General features: G+C 48.8%; 1 protein-coding gene across 1 annotated transcript; it reads right to left on the bottom strand.

Moving 5' to 3' along the window:
• Positions 1-10125: 10125 nt before the first annotated feature.
• Positions 10126-14095, bottom strand: LOC126210037 (uncharacterized). The gene is made up of 3 exons (XM_049939139.1): positions 13958-14095; positions 10716-11975; positions 10126-10662 (listed from the first exon to the last, which is right to left on the bottom strand). The coding sequence occupies exons 1-3, from the start codon at positions 14093-14095 to the stop codon at positions 10126-10128; spliced, it is 1935 nt and encodes a 644-aa protein (XP_049795096.1).
• Between the last annotated feature and the right edge of the window lie 5633 nt (positions 14096-19728).

Genomic DNA, 19728 nt, shown 5'->3' with positions numbered 1-19728 from the left:
TTACAAATTATCCTCCTGTATGAATAATACGCAACGGAAACACGCATCTGACTATCAGTAATTTACAGAACTCTGACTGTACACTACGCACTGGCAATACCACATTTACTTTTTGTCTTTTATTTAACGGCTTTTGTCAACACGTGGCCACCGCACTGAATATGAATGGCGCACACATTATAAATTCGGGACATTATGACAACATACAATTCGAAGGAAAAGTCCACCAATCTTTTTCGTTTCACTATCTTATTTATTCCGATAAATTCTCTAACCTAAACACACAAATTCTATAACCTACAACAATAACACATGAGAAATTCAGCCCAGTGCACATGGCTTTACATTGGTGATTCTCTACCTTATGGTCTCGTAATTATTTAACGCTACAGTGCACTTTCTGGATAGGATGGTGGATCTTTTATTATACCTCACCCTTCGACTCTCACAATCATCATCACGAAACTTTCCTCCAGACCGAGCGGTACAGAACGAACAAGCATAACCCATTAATCTTTTGAAACTACCTCGCTACTCTCCCATGCAAACCACACATACCCAAATTACATGACATACACCACACTACAATGTGAAATACTACACAGGGAATAGTCACAACATTATCACTTTCAGCTTTCCCACTTCAATTAATATTTATCCCAGTTTCACACGACACTGCCCCACTTTGTAATTCTACTTTCCTACTATAAACTCTGGAGATATATGCACGTCTTCCTGTGCAATGCAAGCCAAGTGGAGTTGCTGGATAGACGGCCGATTGGTTGGTTGGTTGGTTTTGGGGAAGGAGACCAGACAGCGTGGTCATCGGTCTCATCGAATTAGGGAAGGATGGGGAAGGAAGTCGGCCGTGCCCTTTCAGAGGAACCATCCCGGCATTTGCCTGGAGTGATTTACGGAAATCACGGAAAACCTAAATCAGGATGGCCGGACGCGGGATTGAACCGTCGTCCTCCCGAATACGAGTCCAGTGCCTTACCACTGCGCCACCTCGCTCGGTCAAGGCCGACTCACCTTGATTCTCTCTCAGAGTTTAAATCTAGCGGCCGACTCACCTTGATTCTCTCTCAGAGTTTAAATCTAGCGTCACACGGAATCATATCATGCAATGTAACATTAAGAACATATTCATCACACACGCGAGTCCTCAACTGATACCATGGACGAGTACTTCTCTTTATCCTTTGTCTCATACACAGATTGAGACTCACACAGTACTCACCACGTGGAAGTACTCGTCTCTAATTTCAAGTCCTGCACATGCCATTTCTTAAATATTTCAGCTTATGGTACACACGCTATTTCTTAAATACACCCCTGGAAATGGAAAAAAGAACACATTGACACCGGTGTGTCAGACCCACCATACTTGCTCCGGACACTGCGAGAGGGCTGTACAAGCAATGATCACACGCACGGCACAGCGGACACACCAGGAACCGCGGTGTTGGCCGTCGAATGGCGCTAGCTGCGCAGCATTTGTGCACCGCCGCCGTCAGTGTCAGCCAGTTTGCCGTGGCATACGGAGCTCCATCGCAGTCTTTAACACTGGTAGCATGCCGCGACAGCGTGGACGTGAACCGTATGTGCAGTTGACGGACTTTGAGCGAGGGCGTATAGTGGGCATGCGGGAGGCCGGGTGGACGTACCGCCGAATTGCTCAACACGTGGGGCGTGAGGTCTCCACAGTACATCGATGTTGTCGCCAGTGGTCGGCGGAAGGTGCACGTGCCCGTCGACCTGGGACCGGACCGCAGCGACGCACGGATGCACGCCAAGACCGTAGGATCCTACGCAGTGCCGTAGGGGACCGCACCGCCACTTCCCAGCAAATTAGGGACACTGTTGCTCCTGGGGTATCGGCGAGGACCATTCGCAACCGTCTCCATGAAGCTGGGCTACGGTCCCGCACACCGTTAGGCCGTCTTCCGCTCACGCCCCAACATCGTGCAGCCCGCCTCCAGTGGTGTCGCGACAGGCGTGAATGGAGGGACGAATGGAGACGTGTCGTCTTCAGCGATGAGAGTCGCTTCTGCCTTGGTGCCAATGATGGTCGTATGCGTGTTTGGCGCCGTGCAGGTGAGCGCCACAATCAGGACTGCATACGACCGAGGCACACAGGGCCAACACCCGGCATCATGGTGTGGGGAGCGATCTCCTACACTGGCCGTACACCACTGGTGATCGTCGAGGGGACACTGAATAGTGCACGGTACATCCAAACCGTCATCGAACCCATCGTTCTACCATTCCTAGACCGGCAAGGGAACTTGCTGTTCCAACAGGACAATGCACGTCCGCATGTATCCCGTGCCACCCAACGTGCTCTAGAAGGTGTAAGTCAACTACCCTGGCCAGCAAGATCTCCGGATCTGTCCCCCATTGAGCATGTTTGGGACTGGATGAAGCGTCGTCTCACGCGGTCTGCACGTCCAGCACGAACGCTGGTCCAACTGAGGCGCCAGGTGGAAATGGCATGGCAAGCCGTTCCACAGGACTACATCCAGCATCTCTACGATCGTCTCCATGGGAGAATAGCAGCCTGCATTGCTGCGAAAGGTGGATATACACTGTACTAGTGCCGACATTGTGCATGCTCTGTTACCTGTGTCTATGTGCCTGTGGTTCTGTCAGTGTGATCATGTGATGTATCTGACCCCAGGAATGTGTCAATAAAGTTTCCCCTTCCTGGGACAATGAATTCACGGTGTTCTTATTTCAATTTCCAGGAGTGTAGTTCCCGCCCGCAATTCGCGAGTCTTGCCAAACTGTACGCCCGGCCAGCGACGTTTGGAGCACAGTGGGCAGGACCGCCCAGCCAGCTCGGAATGCTGACGATCTGAAGCGCCGATTGGGCGGAATTTGACACGATAACCCTGAGGAGGGACACCCATCAACTCTACCTACTAATCCCAATCCAAGTAACTACTTCCATCTTGGCCCAGAGGTGGACCGAGGGTTACTGAGTTGCTCAGTTTGTGAAGCCCTCTCTCTCTAATAAATCGTCCTATTTTTCTGAAATCCTAATTATTTGTTTGTCTATACTGTGGATCACATCTACCGATTTCATAAGTGAGCAATTAACAGTCTCATTTGAGTTTCTTTCAAAAAAATCCATATGACTGTGCTCCTGCAGAAAGGACAACAAAATAATGCGTTTTCTGTGGCACAATCGTTGTGAGACCACCTTTTACATCTGAGGCACCGGTGCCATTCTCCATTTCTTTTCAATTGCATCGTGTCGAACAGTAAATATAAAGGCAGTTTTCGTGATCTTTAGCAGACTGCGACGGGCTATAACTGAAAGGAAGAAAAACTGGACTGGACATTCGTTGAGACGCGGGTGCTTGCTAACAGATGGTTTGGAAGGAGAGGAGATTGAGAGGCAGGGAGATGTACAAGATGAAAGACGACGTAAATGGAAGCGGAAATTACACGGACCTGAAGAGGATGGCAGAAGACAGGAGAGCATGGAAAGTTACCACGTGAAAACGTGCCTGCGACATCAGAAGCGGGCCTGTCATTACTTTTCCTTGTTCTTGCTTTCAGCTATTTCTTCTGTTTATCAGACCTTGCTCTCAGACAATTAATTCTTTCTGCTTGGGATTCATTGGGTTCAAATAGCTTTTCTTCTCCTGCGCTTTTTTATACAAAATAGTACGTGACCGTTTGGCCCAATCGAACTTTCTAAACACACCCGATCTCCAATTTTCAATTAGTTTCTTAACTACAGTAGTAACTTTTAGGCTTTCAGATTGTATAAATGTACAGTGTAAAGTAGAATAATCTCCTTGAACTTAGATATTTTGGGCTATTCTCAATTCTAATAAGTGCGATTCCAAGGAGCTTCGATATTTACATAATAAAATTTACTCACGTTGTACAGAAATTCACATGTTCTTCGCTCCAAGGAGTTCAATCGGCTAGTGTCGTATAGTTTGTGAGAGTCTCAGTAGATGGCAGTAGCGCTCTAGCACTAATGCTTCCCGACAAAAGTGCTCCGCCGCAAAGTGGCACGGCCCGTACTACCACGAACAACTAGCGCAAATTCGTGCTACCCGTGGCTACAAGAAGATGCCACCAGAGGAAGTCGAAACGTCGATTTTGTAAGAAGAAACTGAAGGGGAACTTGAAGCCAATGACGACTGTTGTAGATTCTACGCAAAGCTGTCAGCACCTTTGACATCGGCTTCCGTCTTTTTTCCGCGTACTTCTAGTGCCACGTGTTGTTCGCGCCTTTGTTCTCGACACACACACACACACACACACACACACACACACACACACACACACACACACACGAGATACATTCAGGTCTGAAACAAATTATTTGTTTGTTCTGCAGTATCTGTGACGTGACGCAAATCATGTTTTGGTGTAATAAATTAGTTCCACGTGCAAGTGAATTCGCAAATACTGTTCGAGTAAAATACGCATCATTAGGCGTTTGTGAAGCTTTGTGGGCGCATACAAGAGAGGAAATCAAATGAAGTGTGTGCAAATTTTTCTGTTGATTTGAAACACCACAATATTTCAATAACCAATAGTATTCACTTTTTACGTGCGTATACTATACTTTGTTACTTGTTCCCAATAATTCATATGAATATCCGATCTTAATAGTGTTTTGATTGATTATATTTCGTTTTTATTGCGATGTAGAAGTTTTAATGAACTGTTAACACTCTGCAGCTTTTACTTCGTTAACGGTGGATGTCTGAGGTTTTATGCTCCACGGAATGCAAGTTGACATTTCAAAGCTGGTGTGCCACCTGCGGAGAGGGACTGTGACGGCTTCGAAATTCCGGTAGTAAGCGAAATGATCTACTACAGTTTAAATCCTAAACAGCCGAGGAACTTTGCAAGCAGATAAAAGACGTGGCAAAAAGAGAGATAGGCCTGCAGCCAGCACTGAGGCAGAGCTACTATCCACGAAGCATCAGGGTCCAACAGAGTCGGTTCCGGGTATGCCTCTTGTCACTAATACGCGACTTACTCCACATATACCAGATAGGTGCAACATTTCTTAGAATTAACCTGATGTAAAGGAAAGGTGCCTAATATGACACACACTTTTGTAAACGCATCTGAAAGACCTAAAAGTAAGTGCAATTGCATTTTTTATGATGGTAATAAGATGTTGCATTATTTAATTTTATCATACAATTATCGTACTTGCAGTAATAAACAATCTTTCAGAGTAGTTATTAAATCTTCACAAACAAGGCATTTCGTAGAAATGAGATCAAGGTTTCCTAATATGACACAGTAATAATATTTTGCTTTAATTATTTAATTACATAATAATGACATATGAATATACAATTTTTACATGTTCATTCATTTCTGTTATCCTTCACTCATTTCACACTATTTAGGTTTATATTTACGACATCCGGGGCAAACAAAATTGTCTTCTGTGACACCGCAATCTTCGTAAGCCCAGCGATAACATTTGGTGCTCTGTGCCCACTTCTCCCCGTGTCTGCCTTCAGAAAAGCGCGCAGTACAGAACAGACACTGTGGCCGTGCGGTTAAAGGCGCTGCAGCCTGGAACCGCGAGACCGCTACGGTCGCAGGTTCGAATCCTGCCTCGGGCATGGATGTTTGTGATGTCATTAGGTTAGTTAGGTTTAACTAGTTCTAAATTCTAGGGGACTAATGACCTCTTGCCGGCCGCGGTGGTCTCGCGGTTCTAGGCGCGCAGTCCGGAACCGTGCGACTGCTACGGTCGCAGGTTCGAATCCTGCCTCGGGCATGGATGTGTGTGATGTCCTTAGGTTAGTTAGGTTTAAGTAGTTCTAAGTTCTAGGGGACTGATAACCACAGCAGTTGAGTCCCATAGTGCTCAGAGCCATTTGAACCATTTGAACCACTAATGACCTCAGCGGTTGAGTCCCATAGTGCTCAGAACCATTTGAACCATTTGAAGAACAGACACTCTGCGTCATCGTCATCACTGCTGTCTGAATCCCCACTGTCATCAAGATGGACATCGGATGCCGAGTCACTAGACGATTCTTCTGCTTCAGGTCTACGATTTGAAGATTTTCCACTCTTCTCCCTTAGTAACTTTCTTGCTGCTTTCTAAGCTTCAGCCTCTGATTTCTTCTGTTTAGATTCTTGCAGTTGCTTCACATAAGGAGTTGAAGTTAGTAACGCAGCAGAGCACGAACGCGATGTTTGACTATTTGACTAACTCCAGGTGGTTTTGCGATGTGTGGGGGAGGTCTGATGTCTGCCGGGCTGACAGCTTCAGCATCACCGTCAGTAGTTTCATTTTCGTTTTTGGCACCTCTTTCTTGAAGAGCGTTAGCATGGCGATGAACTGAAAGAACTGAAAGATGTTTCTGTTGCATGGGATGAGACCTGTTTTTCTGAAGGCATTCACAGACGCTTCCATTGTTGCTGCTCGGTTGTAAGCTGCCCCAAATAATTTGGCTATTAACAATGGGGTGATAACACGACCTGGGTTACTTGCCACCCACGTTTCTATCTCTTGGGGATAGTAGGTTTTCAAAGGACCCATAAAACCGACGTCAAGTGGCTGCATTTTATGCGTTGAGTGAGGTGGCAAACATACTATATGAACATTGTTTAAAACGTGCTTTATCTAACACATCGAGATTCTTTGTGGGGAATAATGCCCATCAAGAATCAAAATGACAGGGTCATTTAAAGATGGCTTTCTTTACATGACTCAGAAAATGACCAAACCACTGAGTAAAAATGTGAGTTTGTATCCAGCCACTTGGATGACTAGCTGATTATGATCCTGCAGGTGCACTGTCCATCAAGTTCCAGAAAACATTCCAATTTCTGATCATAAGAATAGTCAAAGTAATCCCTGTTTATGATAATGTAATCGAATTAAAATAAACGCAGTTGCCAAAATTTTACTAAAAAAATGATGAAATATTGTTATCTCATGATAGTATTGCGTAAATTACATATAAAAAACCGTGAGAGAACGAGTTCCCCCAATATGCGACAGGTATCGTAATATGCGACACTGTCGCGTATTTGGATCCCCATACTGTCGCATATTAGGAATTTCGCCATCTTACACAAAGAATGACGCACTTGCTAACAACATTCGTTGGAAAATGAACCTAACTGTTAATAATTACAGGTAATACCGTCACAAATAACAACAACAAAAGAGTGCAGTAATACCCACTAACCTTTAAGGTGAAATATTGTCTCAACACCGATGTCGCAAAAACTCCAAACACAAGAAATTTTGTATCAACCTCCAAGTACTGTGTCCGGCTCAACTATGGCGTCCTACTCGCTGTGTCGTCGTCTGGAACGCGATAGACGTGTTTAAGAAACTCTCCACCAGAGTGCAACCCCTAACGTGAGCACAGTTGGGGTGTCTAATATTAGAGAACTATCGCACAATAGGCACCTTTCCTCTACTTCACAACACTTCGTTACTGGCTTAAAAACGTGATTCTTAATTTTTTATTTCAAGTAGATATTTATTCCAGTATTAAAGAGTTAACACCATTTACCGTATTTTTCATTACTTTCAGTAGCGATACCGCAAATAAAAGTGCACGTTTCCCATTTCCTTTAAAGGTAAGGACAATGTTCATCATTTTTACATTGACCTGCACTCAAGAAATACACATAGGACACAGCTATCACATATCAACAAGAAAATGGGCCCATGTGCGCTCAGACACAACAGCCTTTTCGCTCGGCGGCTGAAGGAGCCCTGTGGACCATCCCGGCTAAGAATGCCATACCACATTTAATTTAATCGACCGCCAGATGCTAGTGCTTGACGTACTCGAGAGACTACTAGACTCGTGATAACGCCCGGGGTCACGGGTGCAAACTGCACAGCTCGCAACGCCGGCAGCGTAGTTGGCGCGTTTTCCATTTCGCGGTTCACAGCAGCAATAACACCACCACACCACACGCCGAGAGAAAAAAAAAACAGGCACCGCTGCAGCCCGCTGGGCCGCGTTTACAATTTCACGGGCAGATTCGCCTCCTCTTTCACCTCTTGGCAGCCGGACTGCTTTCAGAAGAGTCAAAGTCCGAGGAAGGCACGGCCACATCAGAAAATTACGACGCCCAAAGCACGAAGAGACAGAGATGACGACGACGCGAGGTCACTAAACTCATTTGTAAGCCATGTAGAAAAGCGCAGAAAGACGTTATGTGACTGCTGTGGCCTTCTCCACCAAGACATCACGGCGCCTAGAGTATCAGCAACCAAACTGACAGCCGGCGGCCGCGGGTTGCTCGCCTCGCAGGCGCACCGAAGCACTACACAACCGACAGACAATATTGATGACCGGCCACAACAACAACCACAACAACACCACAGCAAAGACACCAGCGGCCACCAGGGGCCACTACCGGCCGACATAAACTTAAGGTAGAGGTAACTGCAGATCCCAGAACTATTTTCACACGTCAAACCACGTGATGGAAAATAGTTCCGAGGTACTCATCCGCCGAAGCGCTATAAAGGCCGGCGCTCGGCCGCACATCGGCAGCCACCCTCCCAACTCGGCACGGCCTGACGGTGTACTTGGCCCTTGTCCGGCCAGTGCTCGAGTACGCCGCCATAGTGTGGGGGAATGCAGCTCCTTCGCACGTCGCGATGCTCCAGCGCGTCCAGAATCGGGCGCTCCGACTCGCTCTCCACAAGCCGCCTCGTTACTCGACGAGGCTCCTTCACGAGGAAGCAGGCGTCGCGCTGCTGAGGGATCGCTCCAGGCAGTCCGCCAGGGTGTTCTGTGCCTCTGCCGAACACTCTGGCAGTCGTCTTATTCGTGGACTGGGACACCAAGTCCACCACAGGCGGACCACGCGCTGGCCTTATCTGCTGCGGGAGTAGTTTCTTCCGCAGCCCCGATGCCGCTTTTGACGAAGCGTCCGCTCCCACGCGGCCGCTCACATAGGCCAATTCCACCCGTGACGCCAGAAATCGTTCTTGAGGTCCACACAGGAACAGCAGCTTCGCTGCTTAGCCTGTCTCACTCCTGGTTGATGTCACCAGATTTGCAGTGCAGTGCACATCGGCAGTTCATCGACCGCCAGCAGACTTGGATAGGTGCCGCCCCGGCAGCCCAGCTCGGATCTTCTCGCTGATCTCTGGATTAGGCTCGGTATATCGGAGAAGTCTCTGGCGGAGACTAGTAGGAAATTATTTCATTTGTTTTCTAAATTATTCTTGTATGTAGTTGTGATTCGAAGACGGGTCACTCTTTTGTGTTGGTGTTATACTTGGAGAATTTGTTGTACTTAATTGAACAGTCCAATAAATTGTTTTCGGACTTTGATAGTTAGTTTCTTCTGCTTACGCAGACATATCAGTGGTTCTCATCTGAAACTAGCTCGGATCTACAAGGCTAATCGTGTCTCTATAACTTCATATTCGAATATAAATGAAATGACGAAAGTAGTGGGATAGCGATGTACATGGCGGTAGGATCGCGTACACGAGCTACAAGGGGGCAGTGCAATGGCGGAGCTGTCTTTCGCACCCATTTGTAAAGAGTTTTCCGAGGCGAATACGGCCGCACAACGACGATTAACAGACTTCGAACGCGAAATGGTAGTTGGGGTTGGACGTTAGCGAATTCAATACCCCGAGATCCGCAGTGACAGGAGTGCGCCGAGAATATCAAATTTCAGACATTACCGCTCACCGCCGACAACGCATTGGCCGACGCCTTTCACTTGACGACCGAGGTAAGCGGCGTCTGTCAGTAGAGAAGCAAGACTGCGTGAAACAACAGGAGAAATCAATGTGGGACGTACGAGAAACGCATTCGTTAGGACCGTGAGGCGAAATTTGACGTTAACCGGGAATGGCAGCAGACGACGGACGCGAGCGTGCCTGCGAGCAGCACGGCGCGGCCGGCTCCGCCCCCCCTGGGCCTGTGACGTGGCGGCTGAGCGCTGCCTGGCCACGGCCTGGTAAGAGGGGTCGGTAAGAGCTGACGGTAGGCGCAGGCGAGAGGCCGCGGCCTGGTGAGAGGGGTCGGTAAGAGCCGACGGTAGGCGCAGGCAAGAGGCCGCGGCCTGGTAAGAGGCGTCGGTAGGAGCCGACGGTAGGCGCAGGCAAGAAGCCGCGGCCTGCTAGGAGGGGTCGGTAAGAGCCGACGGTAGGCGCAGGCAAGAGGCCGCGGCCTGGTAAGAGAGGTCGGTAAGAGCCGACGGTAGGCGCAGGCAAGAGGCCGCGGCCTGGTGAGAGGGGTCAGTAAGAGCCGACGGTAGGCGCACGCAAGAGGCCGCGGCCTGGTAAGAGGGGTCGGTAAGACCCGACGGTAGGCGCAGGCAAGAGGCCGCGGCCTGGTAAGAGGGGTCGGTAAGAGCCGACGGTAGGCGCAGGCAAGAGGCCGCGGCCTGGTGAGAGGGGTCGGTAAGAGCCGACGGTAGGCGCAGGCAAGAGGCCGCGGCCTGGTGAGAGGGGTCGGTAAGAGCCGACGGTAGGCGCAGGCAAGAGGCCGCGGCCCGGTAAGAGGGGTCGGTAAGAGCCGACGGTAGGCGCAGGCAAGAGGCCGCGGCCCGGTAAGAGGGGTCGGTAAGAGCCGACGGTAGGCGCAGGCAAGAGGCCGCGGCCTGGTAAGAGGGGTCGGTAAGAGCCGACGGTAGGCGCAGGCAAGAGGCCGCGGCCTGGTAAGAGGGGTCGGTAAGAGCCGACGGTAGGCGCAGGCAAAGGCCGCGGCCTGGTAAGAGGGGTCGGTAAGAGCCGACGGTAGGCGCAGGCAAGAGGCCGTGGCCTGGTAAGAGGGGTCAGTAAGAGCCGACAGTAGGCGCAGGCAAGAGGCCGCGGCCTGGTAAGGGGGGTCGGTAAGAGCCGACGGCAGGCGCAGGCAAGAGGCCGCGGCCTGGTAAGAGGGGTCGGTAAGAGCCGACGGTAGGCGCAGGCAAGAGGCCACGGCCTGGTAAGGGGGGTCGGTAAGAGCCGACGGCAGGCGCAGGCAAGAGGCCGCGGCCTGGTAAGAGGGGTCCGTAAGAGCCGACGGCAGGCGCAGGCAAGAGGCCGCGGCCTGGTAAGAGGGGTCCGTAAGAGCCGACGGCAGGCGCAGGCAAGAGGCCGCGGCCTGGTAAGAGGGGTCGGTAAGAGCCGACGGCAGGCGCAGGCAAGAGGCCGCGGCCTGGTGAGAGGGGTCGGTAAGAGCCGATGGTAGGCGCACGCAAGAGGCCGCGGCCTGGTAAGAGGGGTCGGTAAGACCCGACGGTAGGCGCAGGCAAGAGGCCGCGGCCTGGTAAGAGGGGTCGGTAAGAGCCGACGGTAGGCGCAGGCAAGAGGCCGCGGCCTGGTGAGAGGGGTCGGTAAGAGCCGACGGTAGGCGCAGGCAAGAGGCCGCGGCCCGGTAAGAGGGGTCGGTAAGAGCCGACGGTAGGCGCAGGCAAGAGGCCGTGGCCCGGTAAGAGGGGTCGGTAAGAGCCGACGGTAGGCGCAGGCAAGAGGCCGCGGCCTGGTAAGAGGGGTCGGTAAGAGCCGACGGTAGGCGCAGGCAAGAGGCCGCGGCCTGGTAAGAGGCCGCGGCCTGGTAAGAGGGGTCGGTAAGAGCCGACGGTAGGCGCAGGCAAGAGGCCGCGGCCTGGTAAGAGGGGTCGGTAAGAGCCGACGGTAGGCGCAGGCAAGAGGCCGCGGCCTGGTAAGAGGGGTCGGTAAGAGCCGACGGTAGGCGCAGGCAAGAGGCCGCGGCCTGGTAAGAGGGGTCAGTAAGAGCCGACGGTAGGCGCAGGCAAGAGGCCGCGGCCTGGTAAGAGGGGTCCGTAAGAGCCGACGGCAGGCGCAGGCAAGAGGCCGCGGCCTGGTAAGAGGGGTCCGTAAGAGCCGACGGCAGGCGCAGGCAAGAGGCCGCGGCCTGGTAAGAGGGGTCGGTAAGAGCCGACGGCAGGCGCAGGCAAGAGGCCGCGGCCTGGTAAGAGGGGTCGGTAAGAGCTGACGGTAGGCGCAGGCAAGATGCCGCGGCCTGGTAAGAGGGGTCGGTAAGAGCTGACGGTAGGCGCAGGCAAGAGGCCGCGCAGCTAGCGGCGCCTCCACGACTGCGTGTCCCATGTTTACGTGTAGTGGACTGGCCTTTGGTTGTGTTTAGCTACCCGGAGACCATTCGCGGACTTTGTATTGCCAAACGACGATGGATGACAATGCGCCTTGTCACCCTGCCACAATTTTTTGTGATCGGTTTAAAGAACATTCTGCACAATGTCAGCCAATAATTTGCCCACCCAGATCGTCCACCGTAAATCCCATCAAACAATTATGGGACATAGTCCAGAGGTGAGTTCGTGCACAGAGTCTCGTGCATCGGCGACACCTTCGCAATTGTGGACTGCTGTATAGGGAGCGTACCTCATTACTTATGCAGAGGAATTCCAGCGACTTGTCGAATCCGTGCTACGTCGAGTTCTCGTAATACGCCGGGTAAAAGGAGGTCGAACACGATATTACGAGGAGTACCCGGGGTGTCCCACGAGGGATGAACAATGTTCAGAGATATGGCAGGAACGGTCACTGGAAGGGAAATAGTGTAGTAAAAATTGTCTCTAGAATGCATACTGAATGCTCTGAGACAAATCTCTTGTAATGCAAGTTCTTGTCTTCCCATATTTTCAGGGAGCGTAGTATAATTTATTTAGAAAATTAGTTACGTGAAATATAGATAACTGGAACGATCTTTTTATCGAAATAACGTGGAAATGGTTAGCTTAAAGGATACTTATACATGTTTAATGTTAACATTTATTAACACAGTTTTTTGTGCTACTACTTATATACTGCCGTAATAAAAAAAGGTTCTTTTTATATACAGGCTATCAGTTTTCAATTAGAAATTCGTCCATGGAATAAGAAGAGCTGTGTGGGAGAAGTGATTTTATTTTCGATTTGACACTATATTTGCTGCCTGTGACACACTTTATTATTGTTGCTGGACACTGAACTGTTTTCCGAACTACTGACAGCTTCAGTAATGGGTGCTAATGGTCTTTTTCCCTCTCGTGTTGTAGGTGTGGACTTCGCTGTTCTTCTCAAATTGTGATGGCGTATTTACGACGAATTTCATTAGCAACTACACAATATATTGTGATCGTCTAGTTCAAATGCGTAACTCCCTGAACAGGTACCTACATGACGATCACGGATGGACACACGTTTATGTTACTACTCGACTTTGTGCAATCAATACTTTCTTCACAGATAACTATTCCGTACATCTTTACTGAGTCGAAATATGTAAAATATGTCAGGAGATTGATTCGTTTGTTCGTTAATTATATGAAGAGCAAAAGTAGCTCAACGTAACCGTTTGATAAACTCAGTAACAGACTTCCAGTCTTCATCAACATCGCCGGCCGCGGTGGTCTAGCGGTTCTAGGCGCTCAGCCCGGAGCCGCGCGACTGCTACGGTCGCAGGTTCGAATCCTGCCTCGGGCATGGATGTGTGTGATGTCCTTAGGTTAGTTAGGTTTAAGTAGTTCTAAGTTCTAGGGGACTGATGACCATAGATGTTAAGTCCCATAGTGCTCAGAGCCATTTGAACCATTTCATCATGGACCAAAACAAGGAAAGAATGCCCAGCAGACTTGGGCACAGGTCTACCATGGCACTTTGCTGCTAAACGGAACAACCGCAGTGCCGTGTTCAGCCGCAGTTATGTGGAACCAACGATTTGACGAAGGCCGAACACACGTCGATGTTGCTGATCGGGAAGTCCAGACCTTGCACCACGATGTTTTCCATCTCTTCGCGAAGCTTGCAGAACAGCTAGAGGAAACGATTTTCCAACGATGACGCGTTCAGTCATTGCTTGTCGAATACAGTAGCTCCGTGGCCAAGAAGCGGATTTCTACCGTCGAGGAAGTGGACGAGTGTTGGAACGTTCGGACCGTTGTTCACAGCGTTGACTACGCTGAAAAACCAGTGTCACGTGTCTGAGACACTACGACATCCCGCGCAGCTGCGGTGTGTGTAGCGGCGGGACGCGAAGGGGGGCGGGGCAGCGACTCGTCCTGCGGCGGCACTGCCCCACTCGCCCCACTGCCCCACTCGCCTCACGGCCGGCAGTCCTGTGGCGTGGTTCTGCACCTCCATCTGCACAGGTGCGCCGCAAGCCCGTGTACGGTGCGTGGCGGAGCGTTCTCTGCAGCACTACTAGTCATTTCCCCACCTGTTCCACTCGCCAACAGAGCGAGGGAAAAACGACCGTCTGCGTGCCTCCGCATCAGCCCTAATTTCTCGAACCTTATCTTCGTGGTCCTTGCGCTCAATGTATGTTGGCCGCAGTAGAATCGTTCGGCAGTCGTCTTCAAATGCCCGTTTTTTTTTTCTTTTTTTCTCAATAATGTTTCTAACAGCCCGCACACCGGACACGAATCCGTTCGATTTCTGTCTGTGTGGACATTTAAAGGCATTGTCGCATGATCAACCTGTGGACATTGTTGAGGCGTTACAGACGTATGTAAACGATACGCGTGTCGCATTCCGAGCGGAGCCAGATCTATTTGAAAGAGCGCGTGATTCACTGCGTCGATGGGTTAAAGGACGTCTCAGGATGCGTGGTATCCACACGCACCACCGCCTGCAGTGTCTACTTCTATATGAGCCACAGGCGGGAATGAGAGGACAGATTGACCCATACCTCAACAAGTATTGATTTCCGTACTATCGTTATAGGGACTTTTCCCCTAGTTTTAACCGGCAATTCCTCCTGTCGAATATCTTTAACTCTCTTTAGACTTGCTGTGTAATGAGAGAATAAACTGTAGAATCAGTTGAATGACACCCTCTGACGACAGTATGAATCCGAACAGCGTTGAGCCAAACTACATATCGGTATTAGAACGTGCCTGAAGCAAAGAAGTATTTAGTCAACTGTGCACAATAATAACAGAAAATTTCTGAAGATGCAACGAACGTGGATTCTGTCGTTAGAAATTGTGACAGCACACGGTAAACGAAAAGGAGAGCCAAGTACTTACCACAACGATTGTCAAATGGCTCCATCACCCGGCACCACCTGTCAACAGATACAAGAAAATGTAGGAACAGTTTCATAACAGCAAAATAAAATGAACAACCATCATGAAAGTGAGGTAGAGGGGTGAAGGGGAGGGGACGGTTCTACCGTATCATTAAAATTCGTAACTTTGTTGCAAGCGATTTCTGCTCTCCCTAAAGACAATCAACGGCTCTACAAAACAGGTGTAAGGTAACATTTGTCAAGGTTTGGAACGATGATTCTTCAACAGCAAAATGCTGTGCGATGTGTTAAACAGAATGTCGAACAACGAAGCATAACTCTTCAGTCAACAAACTGCAAATGGCAGGATAAATACTATGAACAGACAGCCATGGGGTCTCCCTTATTCCACCTCACCCCCCCCTCCCCCTCGTTAGCATATGATGTGGAAGCCTTTGAAACAACGGCACTTTGTTTGGAAATTTGTGGAAAGAGCCTATGGGGGCAAACTGCTGAGGCCATCGGTCCCTAAGCTTACACACTACTTAATCTAACTGAAACTAACTTACGTTAAGCACAACACACCCTCCGACGGAGAGAGCCGCGCGGACCGTGGCAATTTGTTCCGATTCTTTATGCCCATGACGTTGGTTCTGATAAGTGTACGATACGGTCGCTATATGGCCTCGTGGTGAAACGGAGCTACGCAGGTTTCAAGAATAAATGAGGAAATGCACGGGAGGATAGGGTCCACGCTAGAGACAAAGAAGAAAGGAGCAATTCCATTGCTAGACGTGGAAATGTAAACGGAGGGCACTCTAGGACACAGACCATACTGGAAGCCTCGACATACGGACAGATTTTTTGCACGCCCAATCCAGCCGCCACTCAGTGCACGAGAACTCAGTTATCCATTCCTCAGCTGTCCGCACGCAGCGCCAAAGTGATGCTCACAACGTAACACATCACCTCAAAAGGCTGCGTACAACAATCGTGGCCAATGGTTGCAAACATAAATCGATTCACACAGTCATCGGAACACAAGAAATAGGCGAGTAACCAACGAACTGCAGCCAGTGACGTGCTTACCCCATAAGAAGGACGTCATTCACAGGACCAGTTAACACCTTCGGCGGTTGCAGTCGAGCCTAACGTGTACAGTAATCGTAAGATTCAGGATCTGCTGCGCTCCGTGAGGGGCAAGAGAGATGCTTTACACGATGCAGCTACACAGTGGAATGTCAGCGTGGAAAATTATGCATCGGACAGATCGGCAAGGCAAAAATAATGCGCATACGGGAAGACGAGCGCTACATTCGTCTGTGGCAGCGCAGGAAATCTGCAGTGGCCGAATAGTCGCAAGACTGTGGCAAGCAAACAGAATTTACCAAAACACGTGAACTTGCCAAACAGCCGGGTTTGGTAAACCACAAGATCAGAGAAGCCATAGAAATATACTGACCACTCGAAGCACGTGACCAGAGCGGGGGGATGCAGGTTTTCCCTCTGCTGGGTGCCAGCCCCGTGGCCGGAACCCGCGCGTCATTCGCCGGCGACCACCGACCACGGCTCACGGTGCAAGAAGGAATAGACAGCGGCAGCAACCCCCCCCCCCCCGCCCCGCGCCACCGCAGTAGTAACTAACTACAACAACACGCAATGTCATGCTAGGTGACCACTAAGTGACAGGATGTAAGTGCAGGGACCGATTTATGAACATTTGTGGATGGAGGCTGTTGCATGGACGGGAAAGAAGACCCAGCGGTCCTACCTTTGAAGTTAAGGAAAATAACTTTCCAGATCTAATACTCTATATTGTTTTGATACTTACAGATATCAAACAATTGCAAAAATGTGTTTTATTTTAGCACATAAGTAGTAGGACGTGGGGGTGCGGCCCCACATTTCATTGTTGCCAGATGTATCCAAGATGGCGGCAATGACGTCATCCAAGATGGCGGATTTTAGCGGGAAGTTTGAATTTTGGCGGGAAGAGAGGTCAATTGGGCTACCTCCACTAACCTACCCCCACCCCCCCAGAAGAAAATTGACAGTAAAATCAAATTCCAGCAGGATAATGCATTACACCACGAAAATGGCGGGAAATTAGACCAATTGGGCTATGTCCACTAACCTAACCATCCACCCCCTAGAAAATGGCGGGAAGTTCAAACTCCAACAGGACAATGTCTCGAAAACTGTACTTCCCTTTATTGTTATCATTTATTATCATTTACTATCATTTATTATTATTATTTATACCATGCACATGTGTTCGACACGAGAACTGGAGTCCAACTGTGTTAGTTCATACCCTGCCACCAGAGAGCACCTCCACGACATTATTCAGCCGGCCGAAGTGGCCGTGCGGTTAAAGGCGCTGCAGTCTGGAACCGCAAGACCGCTACGGTCGCAGGTTCGAATCCTGCCTCGGGCATGGATGTTTGTGATGTCCTTAGGTTAGTTAGGTTTAACTAGTTCTAAGTTCTAGGGGACTAATGACCTCAGCAGTTGAGTCCCATAGTGCTCAGAGCCATTTGAACCATTTTTTGACATTATTCAAGATGGCGAATTTTGGCGGGAAAAATAGGTCAATTGGGCTACCTTCACCAACCTAACCCCCACCCCCCGAAAATTGGCGCGAAATTTGAATTTTGGCGGGGAGAAAGGTCAGTTGTGCTATGTCCACTATCCTAACCCTCCTGAAAAAATTGGCGCCAAATTCAAATTCCAACTTAATGGCTGCAAAACCGTACTTGACTTTATTATTGTCATTATTATTCATTATCATTCATTATCATTTATTATCATCGTTATTTATTATTATTGGCATACCTCTATCAGAAAATTGCGCCAAATTCAAATTCCAACACGATAATCTCTCGAAAACTGTCCTATTTATTATTATCATTTATTATTTATTCAAGATGTCAGATTTCGGCGGGAAGAAAGCCGTTTGCGTTACATCCATAACAAAAAACTGTTACAAGCTCAAATTCCAACACCATAATCGATCACACATACGAAATAGTCCACAGCCTACGAACATTGACTGTCACTTATGTTTTTTAATTGATAACCTATCAAACCCCCCCCCCCCCCCCCCATGAACCATGGACCTTCCCGCGCGTTGGGAGGCTTGCGTGCCTCAGCGATAAACCACAACGGAGGGGTATCTGTTGAGAGGCCAGACAAATGTGTGGTTCCTGAAGAGGGGCAGCAGCCTTTTCAGTAGTTGCAGGGGCAACAGTCTGGATGATTGACTGATCTGGCCTTTTAACAATAACCAAAACGGCCTTGCTCTGCTGGTACTGCGAACGGAGGTAAAATAGTCCCCCATTCGGGTCTCCGGGCGGGGACTACTCAAGAGGACGTTGTTATCAGGAGAAAGAAAACTGGCGTTCTACGGATCGGTGTGTGGAATGTCAGATCCCTTAATCGAGCAGGTAGGTTAGAAAATTTAAAAAGGGAAATGGATAGATTAAAGTTAGATATAGTGGGACTTAGTGAAGTTTGGAGGCAGGAGGAACAAGACTTTTGGTCAGGTGAATACAGGGTTATAAATACAAAATCAAATAGAGGTAATGCAGGAGTAGGTTTAATAATGAATAAAAAATAGGAGTGCGGGTAAGCTACTGCAAACAGCATAGTAAATTCATTATTGTGACCAAGATAGACACGAAACCCACGCCTACTACAGTAGTACAAGTTTAACTAGCTCTGCAGATGATGAAGAAATTGATAAAATGTAAGATGAGATAAAAGAAATTATTCAGATAGTGAAGGGAGACGAAAATTTAATAGTCATGGGTGACTGGAATTCGAGAGTAGGGAAAGGGAGAGAAGGAAACATAGTAGGTGACAATGGATTGGGGCTAAGAAATGAAAGAGGGAGCTGTCTGTTAGAATTTTGCACAGAGCATAACTTAATCATAGCTAACACTTGGTTCAAGAATCATGAAAGAAGGTTGTATACATGGAAGAATCCCGGAGATTATAAAAGGTATCAGATAGATTATATAATGGTAAGACAGAGATTTAGGAACCAGGTTTTAAATTGTAAGACATTTCCAGGGGCAGATGTGGGCTCTGACCACAATCTATTGGTTATCAACTGCAGATTGAAACTGAAGAAACTGCAAAAAGGTGGGAATTTAAGGAGATGGGACCTGGATAAACTGACTAACCCAGAGGTTGCACAGAGTTTCAAGGAGAGCATAAGGGAACAATTGATAGCAGTGGGGGAAAGAAGTACACTAGAAGAAGAATGGGTAGCTCTGAGGGATGAAGTAGTGAAGGCAGCAGAGGATCAAGTAGGTAAAAAGATGAGGGCTAGTAGAAATCTTTGGATAACAGAAGAAATATTGAATTTAATTGATGAAAGGAGGAAACATAAAAACGCAGTAAATGAAGCAGACAAAAAGAAATACAAACGTCTCAAAAATGAGATCGACAGGAAGTGCAAAATGGCTAAGCAGGGATGGCTAGAGGACAAATGTAAGGATGTACAGTCTTATCTCACTAGGGGTAAGATAGAAACTGCCTACAGGAAAATTAAAGAGACCTTTGGAGAAAGGAGAACCACTTGTATGAATATTAAGAGCTCAGATGGAAACCCAGTCCTAAGCAAAGAAGGGAAAGCAGAAAGGTGGAAGGAGTATATACAAGGGCGATGTACTTGAGGACAATATTATAGAAAGGGAAGATAATGTAGATGAAGATGAAATGGGAGATACGATACTGCGTGAAGAGTTTGACAGAGCAC

Source organism: Schistocerca nitens, chromosome 10 (genome assembly GCF_023898315.1).
Source record: "Schistocerca nitens isolate TAMUIC-IGC-003100 chromosome 10, iqSchNite1.1, whole genome shotgun sequence".
Classification (NCBI taxonomy): Eukaryota; Metazoa; Arthropoda; class Insecta; order Orthoptera; family Acrididae; genus Schistocerca; species Schistocerca nitens.
This window is presented reverse-complemented; position numbering and strand designations above follow the sequence as displayed.

What these genes read in the sequence shown, in the direction of transcription:
- LOC126210037 (XM_049939139.1), bottom strand. Translation starts at nt 14,095, where the DNA reads ATGGAGGTGCAGAACCACGCCACAGGACTGCCGGCCGTGAGGCGAGTG. An exon ending in GCTACACACACCGCAGCTGC is followed by an intron (nt 11,976 to 13,957) that starts GCGGGATGTCGT and finishes CCCTCTTACCAG; the next exon opens with GCCGCGGCATCTTGCCTGCG. An exon ending in TTACCGACCCCTCTTACCAG is followed by an intron (nt 10,663 to 10,715) that starts GCCGCGGCCTTT and finishes CCCTCTTACCAG; the next exon opens with GCCGCGGCCTCTTGCCTGCG.